We start from the raw sequence: 20,436 nt of genomic DNA, 5'->3' as shown, positions 1-20,436 counted from the left end.
TTTCATTTTATTTGCTAAAATAATCGATCTATTCCAAATGTATGAAACCTAAAAATGTTTTTTTTTTTCAAATAGAGACTGAGTGATATACAGTGTCTATTTTGTTTCAACTTTAGAACAATTGAGTTGAAAACTCATTTGGATTTTGGGTGAATTTCAAAGATGGAGAACATTGTGTGATCATGGATCATGCCGTCTTGTATAATGCAGAGGTTGACCATGATTTTCATGCTTTTCCTCTTTAGTCACATTAAAAAAGTAAACATCTTGCTGTGGTCAAATTAATTTTTCTCTTTCCCTTTTCCTCAGATTTAAAATGTAGGCCTTATCTACTCTGTCCAGACAGTAAATGAACACACAGTGGACACGGCAGCTGCTTAGAGTCTATAGACCACTCTTCACTAAAAACTGAATGGCAACTCATAAATCTGTGATGAGAAGATTTGGGAGGATGGTATTTCATTTTCTGAAACCTGACTCCAATGTAAGATGGCAAAAGACTGAACTTCATAGCTTATAATACAATTTTCATTTTATTTTAAACATAGTTTTGCATGTTATAAAAATACTGATCACAGTGAGCTTTACCAATTGTTATTGCTATAAAAATGAATGCAGGAACAATATTTTTAGTGGAAATAAATTATATAGTCATTCTTTTTTTAAATCACAAGAGAAAAACCTCAGCTGTCTGGTCCCTGGCAGAAAACCAGTCTTTGAAGAGGTTTTTTTGCACATGAGTGCCAGTCCTCTCCCGCAGTAATCCACATGGTTCAATAAACACAGACTTGGGCCTCTGTTACCATGGTCCCACAGAGTCTTTCTGTGCATAGACAGTGCTAATGTGGCAACAGTTCTTCAAGAGAGTAAAATGGTGGACTGAAAACTGGTATGATCTTAGTTCAGATGTGGCCTTTTCCAATACGATGGGACACAGCGGCATACTTCTTCACTAAAGGACAGTCCTGGATCACAATGCTTCAGTCGATTCGCACACGGTCTTCTGTAACAACTAGGGAAAAAAAGCCAGAGAGAAACACACATGGTGAAGACCAAGGTATTGAGTCAAGAGGCTACAGAGAGCTTTTACGTTTTCTTCAGTTTAAACCAGGAAAAATTACTAACTCTCTTATAAATGTGTTTATAGATTTATAAATACTTAAGTGTGTGCTTAAGTTTTCAGAATTTGGGAGGAATGGAAAAGCCTTTAAAAGCATGGCTCACTTGCTGACATAGCAGTGAAGAGATGAACTATTGTAAGCATTAGTTCTTTTGAAGTCCTTTCTGCTTTGTGGATGAAAGTAACATAGAACAGAAAGTTTGGAAGTGAATATTTAAGGTCTGCTGACTTCCTGTGATCACATAAGCATGGCAATGTTCACAAAAGTCTGGGATGTGCATGGGACCCAGACTTCCAGGCAATTAAACACAGCCATCCTGGCAGGACCATTGCCTTTGGAGAATCGCCCCATCCACCCTCTTGAGTTTTTAATTCAGCAGCTGGCTGGAGGATGGTGGGTAACTCTGTTCTCTCCACCTGTATGCCAGAAAGTCAGGGAAAGCATGAACAGGGGCCCTTCTCCATTCCCCGGAGTTGCTAGTAGTGGTGAAAGGACAGATTACTTATTGTTTAAGTTTTGGAAGTTCTGTGTGCTATAGTAACTCTAGCTTGGAAGAATGTCTTGGAAGATTAATCCGTCTAGCTGTGCTATAGTCTGGAAAGGAAAAATGAAAAGTGCACTAAGGAGACCCTTAAACAGTTAAAAGCTCATCTCATTTGATGTTGAAAGGAAAGGCTATGCTGTGGCTTGAGGCTGGAGTGGTTGGGGAGCACTCTCATAGAGGCATAGGGGGTTTGTGGAGGGAAAACTGGGAAAGGGGATAACATTTGAAATGTAAATAACCAAGAAAAAAGAAAACAAAAAAGAAAGGAAAGGATAGCTAAGACTTTTAAAAATTATTTAAAATATCTAATTTTAATTTTTTTGACAATTTCATGTGCATACCTACTGGGTTACTTTCTCACCTACTCTTTCTTATTTCCCTACCACCCCCTTGTAATGCCTTCTCCTCCCTTGCAGTCACTTTCACACATTCGTGATTTTTATTTTGCTTTATGAACCATCCAGTTTAATCATGTCCAGGTGAGTGATCCCTAAATTTGAAGAATCCACTGGGGCCTGGGGAAGGGTTCCTGAGTGGGTACACGACAGATGGCAATGAATCATCTTTCCCTGAACCTATCAGGCACAAATAATTCAGCAGTGAGGGGCTCTGTCCTCTTAGCCTTTCTTCCACTTTCCCCACATTGGCCTGTTCTATTGTAGTCCTAGTAAAGGCATCTATAACTATACTGAGTTTATGGGTTCAATGGTTGTGCCTTGAGCAGAGGAATACAGCTTACAGATCTTTCCTCTATCTCCTTAGCTCTTACATTCCTTCAGACCTCTTTTCTGAAATGTTCTCTGAATCTTGGAGGAAGTCTAAACATCTTGTTAAGAAATTTTAAAATATTCATGGTTACATAATGAATGCAATTTCCTTTTAGAAATAAGGACGTATAGTTCTCAGTCGTCAAAGACACCTGATGAATAAGACAGTGTGAAAATTCACTCTGCGTTTCTCCATTGTAATAAACATTGAGAAAAGAAATGTATATCTGTTTTACAGTTTTCTTTTGCTCCATCCATTTGACACCATAAATTTTTGAACAATACACTTAGAAAAATGAACACACAAAGAGTTGCTAAGTATAAAGACTTAGACTATGGTAGCTCATGGCTGGGGTATTGCTCCATGCCCATTTTTCCCGGACATACCAGCTTCAACTTTTCATACCCAAAACAACAGGAAAGTGCTTTATGAAAGATTGTACCCTGTTAAGCAAAGATATAAGGACATAAATATATTCTTCTTAGTTAATATGGTAATTCTCTGTAGAAAAATGATGTCTGCTATCTGCTAGTCTAAATACAGTCACAAAAAATTAAAATTTGGCAATATGTACTAGACTCATTGAAAAAAGTTTCACTGTAGAACATGGCTTAATAAGGTTTGCTGAAATGTAATAGCACATTCTTTAGGGTGTAATACCTTATTTTGCAAATACCAATTGATAAGTAGAGTATGAATATGTAAGTAAAATTGGAAAGCATGTATTATTCAAAAATATTTTAAATGAGTATTAAGATTCCTGTAAGGAACTTTGCAGCAATGCAGGAAGAAAAATAATATGGTCAACAAAATGCCTGGACTTAGTGAAGTCTCATTATACAATAACTACAAATGATGGATCTTCATAATTATAGCTTAAAATGAGAGAACATACTCTTGAGAATCAAAAGATAGGCTCTACTTATTGAGGTACTAGATTAATTAATGATAAACAGTCATGAGGATATGACATTAAAAATAAATAGAATTTGACTGTTTTCTAGATGTTGAAAGGGTATTGTCTGTACATATTTGGATGGAAGAAGAGATGCAATGAAAGAGAATATTTAATGCGAATCAGGACACCACAATTTCATGTGTAAAAGAGAAGAGAATAAAATTAGAAAAATGGAAGCATGAAGGACTTCTAGATAAATATGAAGATCTTTATGGGATCCAGAAACTAAGAGGCTTAAACACAGCTTAACACAGAGGCCTCTGCCAGGCTACAGTCCCAGCTTAGATTAGAGATGGAAAAGTACAAAAGGCAAATCCACACAAAGCAGAACAATTCTGAAAAACAGCGCGATGGCTAAAGTGTTCTCAGCATTAAAGTAAGAGGATAATAAAGCAGAAGGAATCGGGAATCTTTGTAAGCTGAGAGAGAAGAAAGACAAAGCTGAAGATACTGAAGCAAGCTAAGAAGAGGCATGGTGGCCGGACCAACACTGAAGGAACACAACAAAAAAATTTTAAAACCAGAGATCTTGAGTAAACAGTAGTCATTTTCTGAGATGAGACATGAATCCAGTCAGTATGGTATGCCCTTCAATCCAAGAATCTCATTTATTTTTCTTGATATAAAAAGAGTAAAGCCATGCTGGGATTAAAAAAAAGAGAGAGAGACAGATGGAGCAGGAGGGTTGTCTCAGTGGTCAAGCACTTGCCTCTCTTTCAGATGACCCAGATCATTACTCAGAACCTCTATGTTTACTTACAATGGTCTAACTCCAGTTCAAGGACTATAGTGTCCTTCTCTGGCCACCATGGGCACCAGGGACACATATGGTGCATAGACATACATGCAGGCAAAACAACCACAAAGGTAAAATGAATCTTGAGTAACTTTTTATGATTTTAATTCTCATTGTTAATTATGTTTGTATGTCTGTGTTTGTCTGTGAGTATGTGCGAGAGGGTGACTGTAGAAGCCATAATAGGGTGCTGGATGTGGTAGAGCTGGTGTTAAAGGCAGTTGTGAGCTGACTGAAGTGGGTGCTAGATAGTGACTGAAGTGGGACTCAGGTCCAATGAAGGAGGAGTATCATGTGTTCTTAACCATTGAGTCATCTCTGCAGTTTGAATAACATCTACCAGCATTTTATTTTATTGTCATAGCTAGCTTCATTCATTGACCTGACAAATCTAGAGTCATTTGAGAAAAGAGAACCTCACTTAAGGAACTGCGTAGATCAGATTAGCCTATGCCCATGTCTGTGAGACATTAAGGTTTTTTGTTTGTTTGTTTGTTTGTTTTTGTTTTTTGTTTTTAATTGCTAATTGATAAAAGACCTGTCCACTGTAGATGATACAATTCCTGGATAGGTGGATTTTGCCCTTGCACGAAAGTCTGGGATTAAGTCAGTATGCGGTGTTCCTCCAGGTTTCCTTTGGTTCCTGCCTCCAGTTCTTGTACTGGCCTCCCTTGGTAGACTGTAAAGTTCAAGTCTTTTTTCTCAAAGTTGCTTTTGGGTATGGTATTTCATAACAGTAACAGAAAGCAAGCTAGAACATTTATTTAGTTCCCAATCGGCATTTCGTGTAAATGTTTCATTTTTGGATCAAATTCTGCAGAAAATGGTGCTACTCATTTTTAAGCTTTAAAATAAATTATACCTAGAAGTATAATTTCTGGTGGTTGAAGACATAGACTGCTGAATGCCTTTCTAAAATAACATATGAATCCTCTAAGAGAGGAGAATTCATATAGGACTCTCCTTCACTACCTTCTAGGACAGATTTAGTCTTGAATTTATTCATGTTTGTGTTTGTTTGTTTTGTTTTGTACCTTAATGTTCCCGTGGTTAAATCAAGTCTCAAAGACCAAAATGTATTCCTGGAATCCCAGTATTCAGGAAACTAAGGGAGGAGGATGCTAAGTTCTAGGTCAGCCTGGTTATAAAGTGAGACTCTCTCAAAGAAGCCAAACATCTTACAAAAATCTAGTGTCAAGAACAATTAGCATTGACTTGAATAATCACATCTTTTTCTGAGAGGATGTACTGCACTCATTCTAAGAAGTGGCTTCTGGTATGGGTTTAGAAAACAGCTTCAGGTTGGTAACATTGTATTTTCCAGAAGGGAGTTAGTGCTATTAATGAAGACTCCTTACCTGCATGTTTGATGGTGGAACTTCTTCCCTTTAAGGAAGCACTTCTGTGTGTTTTCTGTACATTCACAGGCACATTTCCCAGGATTCAGGGGCTGATTTCTTGGACACGTTCTTTTACATACACACTGACATGTATTCTCATCAAATTCCCTGTTGGCTCCACATGAATTAGGGAAAAGTTTGTTTTTACAGACACACTGACATGAGTCTCTATCTAGTTCTTTGTGGGGTCCACAACTAGATGGCCGAAGCCCCCCCTTGCAGACACACTGACAGGTGTCTTCATCCAGCTCCTTGTTGGGTCCACAGACATCATGGAATCCATTGGTTGAGTCTAGATAAAGACAGGACACATTTACTGGACCTTACTTGGTTCAGAATATGTTAACAAACACAAAAAAGATTTTCCTTTTTAGTTTTTCAGTAAATAACTGTGTATAAACATGCCATTTCCCTTTATATAGAAGCTAAAAATAACAACAAAAGGAAAAGCACATATCCTACTTAATATTTGTTTTCAGGAGTGATGAATAAAATATTCTGAGAATGTAATATGAAAATATGTTAATTAAAATATAGCTACTTTATAGACCAAAGTAGTTTTTTACTTACCATCTTCAACATTTGAATAAAAGATAAAATCCTGCTGAGCCAGGCATCGGCACATGTAGTTATTCCACACATAGTTTGTTGGACATGTCTTGTTAGCTGCCTGACACCTTTTGGGGAGACAGATGAAATATAAGCTAAACAACAGAATAACTGGCATTGAGAAGGATTGTTTCTTTTTCATGTCCATGTTACAAATCAAAACATCCTTATGGGAAAGTTTTAAAATACATAAGTATATAGGAGATGACCCATCAGTGTCTCCTCTCAAACGACCCCTACCTCATCTGCTGCCATGTTTTAATCTTACCTCTGTAAGTTATAAGGTCTCAGATGACTCCAGACTTACCATTTTAAATGTAAATAGGCTGCTCCATATACTGACAGGTTGTTTCAACCTACTAAAAAAATGTGATTGTGCTTTCTATATTACTCTCTAATTTCCTTTAACAAAAAAAAAATGCAAACTTCAGGCAACTCAAGAGGTCATTTAAGAAAGCTCTTCTGCATGACTTGAAGTGGCTGTACAAAATTTTGTAAGATTATGTGATTGGACTATTTCTTTGGATAACTATTTAGGTGGCTTTCAGCTTTTGCCTCTCATATATACTTAACCTATGGCGCAATACTACCATACTAACACAATTACTGTCTGATATCTGAAGCACAGGTTCCATAGATCTAATGTTTGCATCAGTGGATAATTTCCACATTCCATTCCATTACAAAGATATCCAAGATGCTGTGCTTTGTTTTCATGGCCATTTCATTTCCTATCTTTACTTACCCTCCTTTTCTTCATTCCTCTCTACATTCTTTCTATGTTCCTTATTTGTCTTAGAAAAAACGGTTGGGAAGTTAAACTACTTCTCGAATATTCCAATTGTCTTGCACTTTGTTAGCAGGAACTCATTCATATTAATGACTACTTTAGTATGACACTTTAGTATGACAGACCTCACTAGCTCATCTTATTTACTGTTACCACACTTAGACTGATCTACTCTTTACATAGCATTATCATTACTACTACTACTACTACTACTACTACTACTACTACTACTACTACTACTACTACTACTACTATTACTACTACTACTACTATTACTACTACTACTACTATTACTACTACTACTACTACCACTGCTACTACTGTTCTTGTTGTTACTATAAAAATGACATTTAGAAGCTATCATTTGATATTAATCATGTTCTGTGTCATTAGATTGAACACTTCTAGATCTTCTTAGGAGTCACATGCAAATATATTCTGCAAACTGTTCTGCAGTCTGTCCAGGAGGCTTCATGGCTTTTAATACTTTAGCTTGCAGAGCATGCATTAGCCTTTACTACTTGACTTGTTAAGAGACATTGGTGTAGGCATCACGGGGAAATATTTACTTAGATATCACACATTATTCATTTAAAAACAGTATTGTAAACAACATTATGTGGTGGAAGAATACTGATTTAAGTCCAAATTGTTACAACACAGAAATCATCTGTGGACAATGTAAAAAGTGCACTGAATGCAGAAAAATAGGCAATGTGCTTTGGACTCTACTAAGAAAATCTACATACATACAGCCTCAATGTGATGAGACACTTTCCAAAACAGCCTGAGAACTATTATGAAGCCACACAAAGATGTTGTTTGAAGCTTTCTTTTGCAGAATGAGCAATTCTGAATTGTGTTTGTTTAAAAGCAGCCCCTCACTATGTAATGTAAGCTGGCCTTGAACTTGTGATCCTACTGCCTCAGCCTCCCCAATGTTGGGATCACAGGCACTCACCTCTATGCCTATCTTGCAAAATCTCATCTAATAACCATGTCTACCTTCAGTTTGGATATCACCTCTGATGATTTAACCGTGGTTTCCTTTCCAATTGTCTACTCCAGCTCTAAGACAATCTATTCATTCTTTTCCATATGGAAGTGAGTCTAAAATGTCCCATATGCTTCAGCAAATGGGACCCATTATTTTAACTTTTTTCCCCTCTTCCCTTCTTGACGTCTCCCAAAGTTCACAGCTCCTTTAAATTGTTGAAAGAATCTATTATAGGGCATTTCTTGAATTTAGTTTAAGTTTGACTTTTTTTTTCACTGTATTATTTGCTATGCCATGCCAACTACAGCCTCTCAGAAAACATGGAAACATTCCAGGTGATCAACTAAAAAAACTACACGCTAACAGCAGTAATATTTGCATTTCTTGAATTTAGTTTAAGTTTGACTTTGTTTTCATGTATTATTGGCTATGCCTTGCCAACAATAGCCTCTCAGAAAACACTCAAACATTCCACGTGATCAACTAAAGAAACTATGTGCTAAGGGCAGTAATCTTTGCTGTATGACCATGAAACTGTTTAAGCATCTTAGTTGCTATCAAAATAGTTTTGTTTTTGTACAGACAACATAATTTATGGTAATTCATCTAAAGTAAACTATGGTTAGGGGCTAACTTCAATTCACTGTATTTGTTTTTCATTTAAGATAAAATTAAACAGGCTTACCATATATATTTTCAGGAATAAATATGTGATCATAAGCAGGATATGCTTGTATGTTTAGGCAAAAAGAAGATCACGACATCCAAAACCAACAAAAGATAGCTAAGGCTCTTCATTTGTATGTTTGACTTCATACTAAGAAATTCCAGTAAAACATTTGTCCTCCAACAATTTTTATATAAATAGCTGCTTCCTTTATCCTGTGTATGTTACATGCCTTTTGTTTTTAATCTTAAATATGTAATATTTGCTTATGTGGCAATGAGTTAAGACTATGAAAAAATGTGTGTTCTTTCAAGTTCATTCTGGTCCATATACCAAGTGTGCTATTTCTTTTCTTGGTATCTTTGTTTATATGTTTCAGTAGTTCACTTGAAAAACAACAAAAACAAAGTATCAACAACAGGACAATACATTTAAACCTTCTTTGTTCACTTAGTATTTCCAGGAACATGCCATACTGTCCCAATTTTTAATGCTACAGGAAAATCTCTCCTCAACCTCTTGAATGTGAGGATGACCATAAATCACAGATACCAGGATACTTGGTCTTCATTTGGTGGATGGTTGGGTAGGATTAGGAGTTGTAGTCTACTAGAGGAAATGTATCTTGGGGGTCAGGTATTAGATTTTCAAAAGACTGAGGCCATTTTGTGTTGGTTTTTTGATTCCTTCATATGGATCAATATCTTAGCTATCAACTCAGCACCACACCTGCCCTCCTGTTCCCAGGATCATGGCCTGATGGTAATGGACTATTTTCCCTCTGATACTATATGCTCTCAAATAAAACTCTTTTTTTATAAGTTGTCTTGGTTATGGTATTTTATCACAACAATAAAAAAGTAACTAATCCAGTCGTTATTTTATATTATAGTTTAATCATGAGTATATATTGTTCATGATAGGTTTAAATAGTATTTATCAATCTTTTAAACCAATATCATTAATTTTGAATGTATATTATATCCAAAGTTGAATAACCCACCGTAAATTCCTTGATTATCCTTCTACACGTGGTAATTATTTTTCTATATGTTGGTTATAGGTGGGCATATTCTGTCATGGTGACAATAGAAAATATTTCTTCATTTTTTGCAATATGTAATTTATCCTATCTTTGCCTCATGCAGTGCTTTTCTTGGTTGGTTACAGGTCATATGTGGAACATGAAATCAATTAAAGAGTCAAAATCCACATTTGAAACCCAGCATAGGGGCACATGAAATTAATTCCAGCATTTGAGATTCTCAGGCTGATGGATCAGGAGTTCAAAGGTCATCTCCCTTGGCTATATAATAAGTTTGGACTAGTCTGTGCTATATAAGAAAGCTTCTCAATCATTTCAAATCAAATCAAAACCAAAGATTTACATTTCCTAATGTAGTGGCATTCCACTACATGTAATAGGATAGTCTATCAGTGAATTTAGTAAAGATAGATTTCTACAACTTCCTTTCAGTTGTACATACATACATACACACACACACACACACACACACACAGAGTGGGGGAGGAAGAGGGAGATGGAGAGAGGGAGAGAGAGAGAGAGAGAGGGAGGGGGAGAGGGAGAGGGAGAGGGAGAGGGAGAGGGAGAGGGGGAGAGAGAGAGAGAGAGGTATTAATGTGCACACACCAAATCTAAGACACAGGTACCCTCTTCCACCTTTGTAATGCATATATTTGGTTGCAGTTATCTTTTTATTTGTAGTCTAAACACGTGACACGACAAAGATCTAAGCTATTTATTTACATTTCAGAGTGATGGAAATCATCTCCGTTTCTAGACTCGCTGTTACATGAGAATGAAGGACTTCCCCTTCAAGGAAACCTGGTAAGCTTTGCACTTGTGTTTAAATAGGCAGGCAGATCTCTACCCTAAATAAGTAGGAAAATAAAACAATTTTCTGCCTTTTATATAGTTAGAAAAATAGTTTGCTTCTTTATGTCACAATATTTTCAAAAATATAAATTTAAATATATGAACTTCATATATAGAAACAATTGTATGAATTTATTTTGGGGATGTTATATAAACATCCAAATATGTATTTTTATAGTAGGAGGTAAAGAGTTCACATAATCTGCCTCCACTATCTCTTTCCTCTTTCACTGTATTTCTGCTAAACAAAAATATATTTTGAAAATATACTCAATTATACCTGCATCAGACAGCACAAAAATCACAGCAGTTACTAATGGTTTGCTTACAGGGAACTAAATATTTTTGAATTCTAAAAGTCTTAAAACACCATTCAAATATTAAGAGTAAATTAGAATTTTCACACCAATAAGAAAATATTACTCACCATAAAACATTTTCATATTGTGATCTGAAATTATGCTAGATATTATTGAATTAAAGAAACCAATATTCAAATAAATTTAGTTTTATAGTGTCTAAATGATGTTTCTTCCTCAGATGTAAGAGGCAAATTCTTAGGTTTTACAGAATACCATTCTAAAGAAAATAGGTGGGAAACATAATTTTCGAATGCTGTTATATTATAATGAAAGGAAATGCTGTCAGAGTAGATTAAAGAATTAGCACAATGTACTTATTGCCTTTGTGTTTTAAATCAAGGCTTTTTCATGCTGTTGAAAATGATATTTGACAGTAATGATTAATGTGCATATAGAGAGATTGTTATAAATAAGACATTTCATGTGCTACAGTTGCAAAACACATTACTTAAAACATATGTTTTCTGCAAGGCATAGAGTAATTCTTAATGTTGATCTATGCTGGGAACCATGTAAGCAAATAAACTTTTTATGTTCTCCTCCAAATACAACTTGAAATTTTTATAAAAGTTCCCTTCATAAGAGTTACTTCATTATTTGAAAACTTCACTAGACAGATTTGCTAACCATTGATTTTGCTGTTTGAAATCAGAGGTCATGAGTTTTAGCATCTATGCATTTCTCTGTGGGGGAAAATGATGTATTCAATGATAAAGTCAATTTAATTTGTCCATTTATATCTCTGAAATTCTAAATGTTGGGTTTTAATATCTAGCTCTTATACTTTAAATATTATGGCATGCTTCCTCATGTATTCTATACTTGTAATTCATTTTCTCTACATTTTGGCACCAGAATTTTATAGTTTTAGAAATGTCTTGAATCCCCAAGTATATACTGAATGCACTGAAATTCCCCACTATTATGTGGCATTTGATAGAAATGAATTAACATGTTATGAGTCTTTCAAGGAATTATAATCTTTATAACATACTTACTTTATAAACAAATCTCAATTTCTTTGCAGATTTTTGAAGTATATTTGACAAGCTTTTATATTTTATATTCTTTAGTTACAAAATGATGTTTTGAAATATGCAAGACCCTAACCCTAATTCTAGATATGCCAAAAAAGTAAATAAAGGCAATCTGAACTTCTATTCTGTAAAACTATATTATGGAAGAACTTCTTTTTAAAAGGTTGTTGTCTGAACGGCAACTGGAAGGATTGCTGTATGCTGGTGATGTAAAGGAGACAGAGCTCTAGATAAAATCCTCCATTAGTTTTGTTCCAAATACTTTTTAAAAAATTTTTTTATCTTGACATCATTCATATGTCACCCAGATATACTTTTATATTTATATAGACATTTATTCAGTTATAGTTTTCCTATAGTGCTTACTAATCAATAACCTTTCACTCTGCAGGCACAGCTGAGTGGTAGAGTGTTGGCTACTGTCTGTGAGACTGTGGGTTCAGTTTCTACACATACAAACATATGCGAGCACACACACACACACTCACTCACTCATAACACATGCATTTAAAGTGCCCTTGTACTCAATGTTATAATGTAACTTTCCTCACCTAATGTAGTAAGAAATAATGCATCTAAGACTCTGAAATTTAAAATATGAAGGACTATATTTAATATACACACATCTAAATAATGTGCACATACTTATTTGTCTGTATTGAATTTTGTTGATTCATAAAAGTTCCCAGCCTTGTGTGTTTATGCTGGTCCTTGCCTATGTTCTGTTGGTCTGCATACAGGAAGAAGAAAGGTCAGAGCCAGGGTTTGTTCAGTTGTCAAAGAAAAAGAAAGTACAAAAGTATAATGGATGGAAAGTCTATGCATTTAATAAATTTGGCAAACAGTATTTGAAAGAATAAGAAAGTATGTGCATTAGATCAGAAGTAAATTGGCAATGTCAAATATTTTTCTTCTTATATAATTCCAAACAACTGTTCTAAGGCATTAGCATGCCACAAAAGAGCTGCCCACTGCTTGGTACAAAGCAGTCATTCTATAAGGTTATGAACTAGTTAAATAACCATGTGGTGCTTGATTTTTGAAGTGTAAGGTCAAAGGAGGATGAACCACGTGAGTAAAATGTACAGAAAGGTATTAAGGCCAGTGATTCATTTGTTTTTAGAAGGGTTACCCAAGTTTTAATAGGATACAACAAGAAAAATTATCATATCACTGTCAGATTTTATTTTCACATTTATTTCAAATTAATTGAATTAAGCCAGAGAATAAATAAAGTCAAATAATCAGAAATTCAGTAAGAATGTGCTTCAAAAAAAAGCCTCTGGTATTATAACCTTGTCACAATACTTCACTAGCAGAAAACTAAACCCAAACCAAATGGCAACAAAAATTATTAAAAGGCAATAGAATGTTGATATGACCTCAAAATAACTCACTGATGTCAGGAGTACAGGGAAGGAAAATGAGGAGGTGTAACATGGCATTTCAAGGGCAATCAAACTCTTCTATGTGGTACTATGATGGTGGATACATGTCATTATCCATGGGCCAAATTCTCTAGAATGTGCTACAAGGACTACTTTGATGTAGCCTATGGAATTTTGTTAATTATAATACTAGGTCATAGATGAAAACAAATATACTTCATCTTTTTTGTATCATTCACTGCAAAGGGAATGATATTGTATGTTAACAAAGTTGAAAATGATAGTTACTGTCCATTCTCTGACAAAGAAAATGTGCCCTATGTTTTCCTTCTGCTGAAACTTGTCTGGCCATCTTTCTGTACACAAAACTTTCTATGCTACCTTAATATGTCAAAAAAAAGAATAAAATCTCTCAAAGCTGCTGTTCAATGCTTTAAAAGAATAGCTTAATCTTTTGAATTTATCACTAATTTTTGTTTTCACTGTGAAAACCACATGTATAATGTCAATGAGGTACATGAACTGGTAGATTACTCAGTTATTTTCACTTTGTTGTTCCTGCTTCTTGTCAATAAGCAAGCCACAGAACTGCTGTGATGTCAAAAACAATCTTTGATAAACCAGACCATCCACCTACTTCGTAATAGCTTGTTAGAAAAATAAATTGTTTCAGGGTTTAAACAATGATTCTTTTGACTTTCACTGGAAAGTTCATTCATGCCAACAGGTCCTCTATTGTGCATGATTACATATATATGTATGTATATATACATACATATATACACACACATATATACATAAATATACACACATATATGTATGTATATACATATATGTATATGCATATATGTACAAACATGTGTATATATTCTATATCTACATATGTGTATATAAACACATAGCCTTTCTCTCTATGCCTATATAGAGAACATTGAGGAAATACCGAGCAGATACATATGCTAAGATTTCAAAGAATAATGGCACGTGTCCATAGGGATTTTAAACTTGGAAAGAGGATATTTTCTAGGAAATCGTAAAATGCCTGTTTATGAATGCTGAAGAAAAATTCTTTCTGATCACACGTTTGAAGTAATGACTGGGGACCCAAAGGGGATAGGAACTCCACAGGAAGACCAACAGAGTCAACTAACCTAGACCCCTGGGGATGCTCAGAGAGTGAACCTCCAACCAAAAACTATACATGGCTGGATCTAGCTCCTCTGGTACATATATAGCAATGTGCAGTTCAGTCTTCTTGTGGGTCCCCCAACAACTGGAGTGGAGTTTGTCTCTAAAAATGATGCATGACTGTAAAACACATTACCCTACTTGGGCTGCTTTTTTTGGCTTAAGTGTGAGAGGATGCCTCTAGTCCTGCAGAGACTTGTTGTACCAGGGTGGGTACATATGGGGAAGGGGAGCCTCCATCCTCTCAGAAGAGAAGGGGATGGAGGGATGGACTGAGTGAGGACCTGGGTAGGCAGCAATCATGATCTAAAGTGAATAAATAATAACAATAAAAACAAAAATATTTTAAAGGAATATATCTTGATTTAATGGGAGTATCCTATTTCTACTCTCATATGTTAATAAATTACTTTTTATGGTCATCTGTTTATATTTCAAGGATGGAACAATATATGATCTTCAAACGTAAAGGGAAATTGGGCAATTAAAACTGGAAAACAAAAATGCCATGACTTTTGAGCATTTAAGCAACTGGACTGAGGATCTATTACAGATTAATAGTCTAAAGATTCTGAGTTTTCAGGTCTTAAGCTTAGGACATGTATCTGCTCTTCTCCTCAGCAAAGATAAGAGTCTTCACAGTAATGAAGCTGTCCCCTTAAATCCCAGTAAATATAATTCATTACCATTGAGCACATTTTAACAATGTCAGTAAACAAATAAAAGATGAATTATCACCTAAGCTAGAATTTTCTTTTTTTTTTACCATTCCTTTTATCTTTCTTTTCAACTTGACACTACTCCAAAGACTGACATAATGCCATAATCGTTTTCAAATCATAATTATCAGGCAGTTTTGGATGTATCAAGTAGAGTTCAAGATGATTTGACTATGGCTTGCACACCAATTTTTTTCATCTACAAAATATTCTGTTTTAGTTTCCTATCTTTGTAAAACATGAGGCTCTCTAGACTGGTGTGTTCACTGCTTGAAAACCACAACCTCATCTTTTTATTATTTAATGTCCTTTTGATTTAATGGATTAAAATTAAGTAACTCATCCCATTCATTGCCACTAGACTGTTCAATTTCATTACATCTTCATAAAATTGTAGTCATGAAGCAATTAACCAACCAGTAAATCCTGCACCCTTAGCTTTAAGATACTGGTGTCTCCATGTAATGTTCATCCCTTGTGTCTCTTCCTCTATACTTCCTTGATTATACACTTCGCTTTATATTTTGTAGTACATTGATCTAGCTGTAGTATATAGCCATATAATAGCATAATCAGTAAATTATATAAGAGAATATAAAAGTTATGAAATAAACAAGGTAGATGTTCATGTAATAACCCAATTACATCTCTAAGGCATATTGTCCAGAGCCAAAAAGCAAGACAGTCATCTCAACACAGAAACAGTCCTGAATTTTGTATTTTGATGAGGAAGTTGCAGGGGAAGGACCTTAATCTGAAGTCTGAGAAATGGATGTGATCTTAGAAAGGCAGAAAAGAAAGAGAAGTCCCTTTGAGCTAAAATCTTAATAGAAACAAGATTGAGAACAGGAAATGAACTTGTGATTGGGCATTTAGACTTTGTAAAACACAGACATGGAGATTAATGACAAGGAAGATGACACAGGAAAAAAAAGTTGAGGAATGTGTGCTCGATTCTTTAAGCAATTGATAAGCACTCTTTGTGGATGAATCCAATGGTGTCTTTTAAAGCTTACAATAGTGAATAGAAATAGGAGGAGAAAGTGGTAATACTAAGAAACTGGCTTGGCACTGATGTGCTCAATCAGACGTACACAGAGAGTGAAGTAGATGAATATAATTCTATGTAATTTTATGTAAGTTGGAACAGGTATTGCCCTCTTCTCCCAAATGACCAGTGTACTTATGTGTTATAAAAGAAGAAATAATTAGCCATACCTGCAATTTCAAAGTCTCAAAAGAATATGAGAACTCTGTGCCATGAAAAGTGGGGAAATAGAAGAGATTGAACTCGTCTTTGGATTTGACATATAGCTAAACTAATTACATGGAAGTGGAAGATAAGTGTAGAAAAATTACTAGAAACCAAGAACATGGTCAGATCTTCAGAAGAAATCTGGGGAACCAGGAACACAAAGATGATACCCAAAGTTTTGAGAATGAATGCTCTGTCTAAGGAAATAGGGTCTAGAGAATGAACAGCACTCTGAGGGATGCATAAATGAGCCAACAGAGACGACCTACTCTTGAGTTAAGGCGCTTGCTCTGCCTTCTTATACTACCATGTTTTCTTCAAAGATATCTACTAGACCTTTTCCTTTTTCGTGCCAAGGAGGGCAGATTTGTGTTATTATTTAAGCTATCATTGAGTTCTCTAAAATGCCTTAAGAAGGCCACTTATCTGCCAGATTAAGTTGAGCAGCATGAGTAGACCCCACAGGAAGCCTGCCATTAGTGAAACATTTTTTGCCAGAGCTTCTAAGGTGAAAGAGTTTCTTAAATTTCTGTCCTACATACTGCCCATCTACTTATGCTGTTGTAATAAGTTCTGGATTTATGCTTGATTCATTCTTAAGTACTGATTACATATACCAGAAATAATTTTTAAAAATGCTGAGCTGCATCTTGGTTTGGAGGTTCAAAGTTCCTAAGACCCAAATGACAATGAAAATTATTCTATGTTAATTATTCAGCGTGTCTAAATGAATGCTTTGTCATTCCCTTTAATCAAATGCTACTGTTTGCTAAGCTAAAATGAAGCCAGGAAGACAACTTGAATGTTAAATGGTAGTATGAATGTTAATTCAAGTAATATAAAGAGAAATTTTAAGTAATTAAGATTTCAATAGTCACACTGTTGAAATTAGAAATACGGAGATATATTTCAACTCTATCTTATATATATATATATGGTTACTTTTGTTTTGGACTTAATCACTAAGGTTTAAAATTTTAAGCTTTATAATCATTTGTAAGGGGATATTCAATTTCATAGATGTTAAATCAATGTGACTACTTAATTAGTTGTATGAATAGTGGTAGGTTGTGCACCATTCTATAGAATATTCTTTTTATATTGTGAACTACCCCAACTATGCAACAGGTAGCTCAGTATAATTTGACTTTTATTGTATAATACCTTTTGTTTTGTATTCCATGAGAAATATAACAGTCTTTTACAAAACTTCCTTCAATAAACTTGTGTCTATTGGAAGATAATTTTATATTAGGAGTAGATGTAGAAAAAATAGACTTAATTCATACTCACTGTGGTAATGTTGCTGGCAGAGAACGTCTAATAATTGAATGAACTTGTCTGTAAACATCCAGTTTAGACATGCACCGGCAGGAAGTGTGATTGGCAAAACTGATTGTGACTGGTTTGGGGCCTTGTGAGAGAGGCACTGTAATTTCAAACAACTACAAGGGACAAAAAGAAGAAAAATATTATATAGATGCTGGAGAGGACTTTTATGGTAAATGTTGGAGTCCAAAAGAGTGAGTGAGATTAGCTTTCTATGACTTACTACTGTGTATTACAGGCAGGGCATTAATGCTTTTCAAATAGTAACAAAGTAAAAAGTGGTTTGCTCCCAACCAGTATCTTCCATTAGAATAATAAAAAGTTCAGATGCTTACATCACTTCACTAGTTATGAATTATATTCAAAGCATGATGAGCAACTAATGACGTGGAACAAAACAGTGACAGACCACTGTGTTCAAGGACAGAGAATTATTTCAGAACCCCAGATTACTCAAGGTCTTAAAGCCCAAGGATTAAAATGTGACACAAATGATCCAAGGTAAATATATTCCTGACTTAGGAGTGAAATTGCTGGCCACACAGCCTATAAATGCTCAGTTAAATTCTATTTTATGAAACCTGAACCCATAGACATAAATTATGCTTATGAAATTACTTTTCGTTCCAAATGAAATTTCTCCTTGAAGTTTTTACATATCTCAGATCTTAAGAATTTACAACATTTAAAACAAACAAAAAGTGAGCAATCCATCCTTTTAACAGACAAAGCTGTGTAATTTGCAATTTTGACAGACCTTATAAAAATGATCTAAAAATAAGTTAGCCATTTTACATTGCTGTTGAATTGAACTAGAGTCTGAAGATGCAGTTTACCTAAAGTGTCTACTGCACTCCTAGTTTATGGAGAACTTCAGTTCTCAAAGAGGAAAAAAAACAGGCAATGTTTTAACCAGAACACAGAGATTAAGTAGATATTAATTTTAAAGATTTATAAGCCAATTTATTACTTAAAAAATGGTAAAAGTGAAACCCTACCCATTAGCTGCTTGTTTGTTAAATGGATTGATAGTAGAGAAATGGCAGTTGAGCCCTGTGTTATTCTATATTGTTGTGGCAATCTGAGAAATGCTACAATGGACAAAACACCTCAGACCCGTGAAACTGCTCTCTCCCTGGCTGTAATTTCAAGCCATCAGTTGACAATTACTGACAAGGATAAGGGGCTAAAATTCTCCTGACAGTTGTGGATATACAGTATAAAGACAGCATGGATGGACTTAACAGTTTGGGATAAGAGAATAAAGAGAACATAGCTGGACCTGAAGATTGTGGTAAGTGAAAGGAGCCAGGCGTAGAAATACAGGTACTATGAGATCTCATAAGTTTGTGGAAAATAAAGTATCTGATGTCAATGAAACTAAGAGTAGAAATGTTGGTTTCCAGAAACTAGAAAGGAGTGGGGTGGACATGCTACAGTTAGGCTGTGGTAATTAGGTCTGGGACGCTATTTCACAGTAAAGGGACTACTTATAGTGATCACGTATTGCCTACCTCAAAAAGCCAGAAGGATTTTCACTATCTATTGTATGAATAAGTTATATATATTTGAGGAGATAGAGATGTAGCCTGATTTCAAAAGGTATGCATATTTAAACAATATGTAGTATACCATTAATATGAAATTCTATATTTTAATGTACCTATCAAAATAAATGTATATCTACATATATATTTACATACACACACACACACACACACACACACACACACACACATATATATATATATATATATATATACCATCTAAATTATACGATGTGCCTTTTCTTTATTTGAAGCATACTTACATCTACATTAAACAATACAAATACTTTCTAGGAAAATACAACATATTCATAAAAGATGGATGAAAGATTGTACCCATATAGGATATTTTTCTTAGCTTCCATGTTTAAAAACTGTATGGGTTTGGAAAAGTGGTTAAGCTTTTCTAAGGTATATATTTTTCTTTATCAGTTAACTAAAGGTAATATAAAAATTGATTTGTTATTTCATAAAATGGATATAAAATTATGTATAACATATTATATGTGAATATGACGATGTATATAGTTTGCTATAGAGATGTTAGTATTTGCATAAATTCTCAAGGTTATATGTGTTTTCTAGAATATTTTATATTTTTCATAGACAATATATGACCACAATACAGCCATAATTGTGATTTTGATTTCTTCTCTGAGCACATATTTGCTTATGTTACTGGCAGAAAATTTCTGATTTAATGAAATGACTGACATCTCTATCTATAGATAGCTTCTTTTATGAAATAATTTTGCAGGTCTACATATGGTACAGCTTATTTTATTTTTCATGCCATGGATTAAAACTACAACATCAAGAAACATAGAAGATATGTAAATTGTGTACACCAGGAGGATTTTAAATATATTTGTCAATCATTCCTATAATTTTTCTGGTGTTGGGGGATACAGCTTGGGATTTTGTACATGATCTAACACTAAACTATGCTTCACTTCTTAGTTTTATCTTTATGATTTGACCTTCATATTTACCATATCTTACTTTTTACAGTGTAAATGATAGCAAGACATACAGGTCAGTAAATAAAGTCTAATAATGCTTAT

The 20,436-nt window shown here is 34.6% G+C and overlaps 1 protein-coding gene across 1 annotated transcript in view; it reads right to left on the bottom strand.

Annotated features, from left to right (window-relative positions):
- Window positions 1-511: 511 nt before the first annotated feature.
- Window positions 512-20,436, bottom strand: part of Vegfc (vascular endothelial growth factor C) — a 108,923-nt gene continuing 88,998 nt past the window's right edge. Inside the window, exons 4-7 of the mRNA NM_009506.2 lie at window positions 17,790-17,941; window positions 6,158-6,264; window positions 5,546-5,879; window positions 512-1,012 (exon numbers count right to left, since the gene is read on the bottom strand). Of these exons, the coding sequence (NP_033532.1) occupies window positions 898-1,012; window positions 5,546-5,879; window positions 6,158-6,264; window positions 17,790-17,941 (708 nt within the window). The 3' untranslated portion in view covers window positions 512-897. The remainder of the gene's footprint in view (window positions 1,013-5,545; window positions 5,880-6,157; window positions 6,265-17,789; window positions 17,942-20,436) is intronic.

The sequence above is a fragment of the Mus musculus genome, chromosome 8 (assembly GCF_000001635.26).
Source record: "Mus musculus strain C57BL/6J chromosome 8, GRCm38.p6 C57BL/6J".
Lineage (NCBI taxonomy): Eukaryota > Metazoa > Chordata > Mammalia > Rodentia > Muridae > Mus > Mus musculus.
The sequence above is the reverse complement of the archived record's forward strand: the minus strand, read 5'-3'. Positions and strand labels throughout refer to the sequence as shown.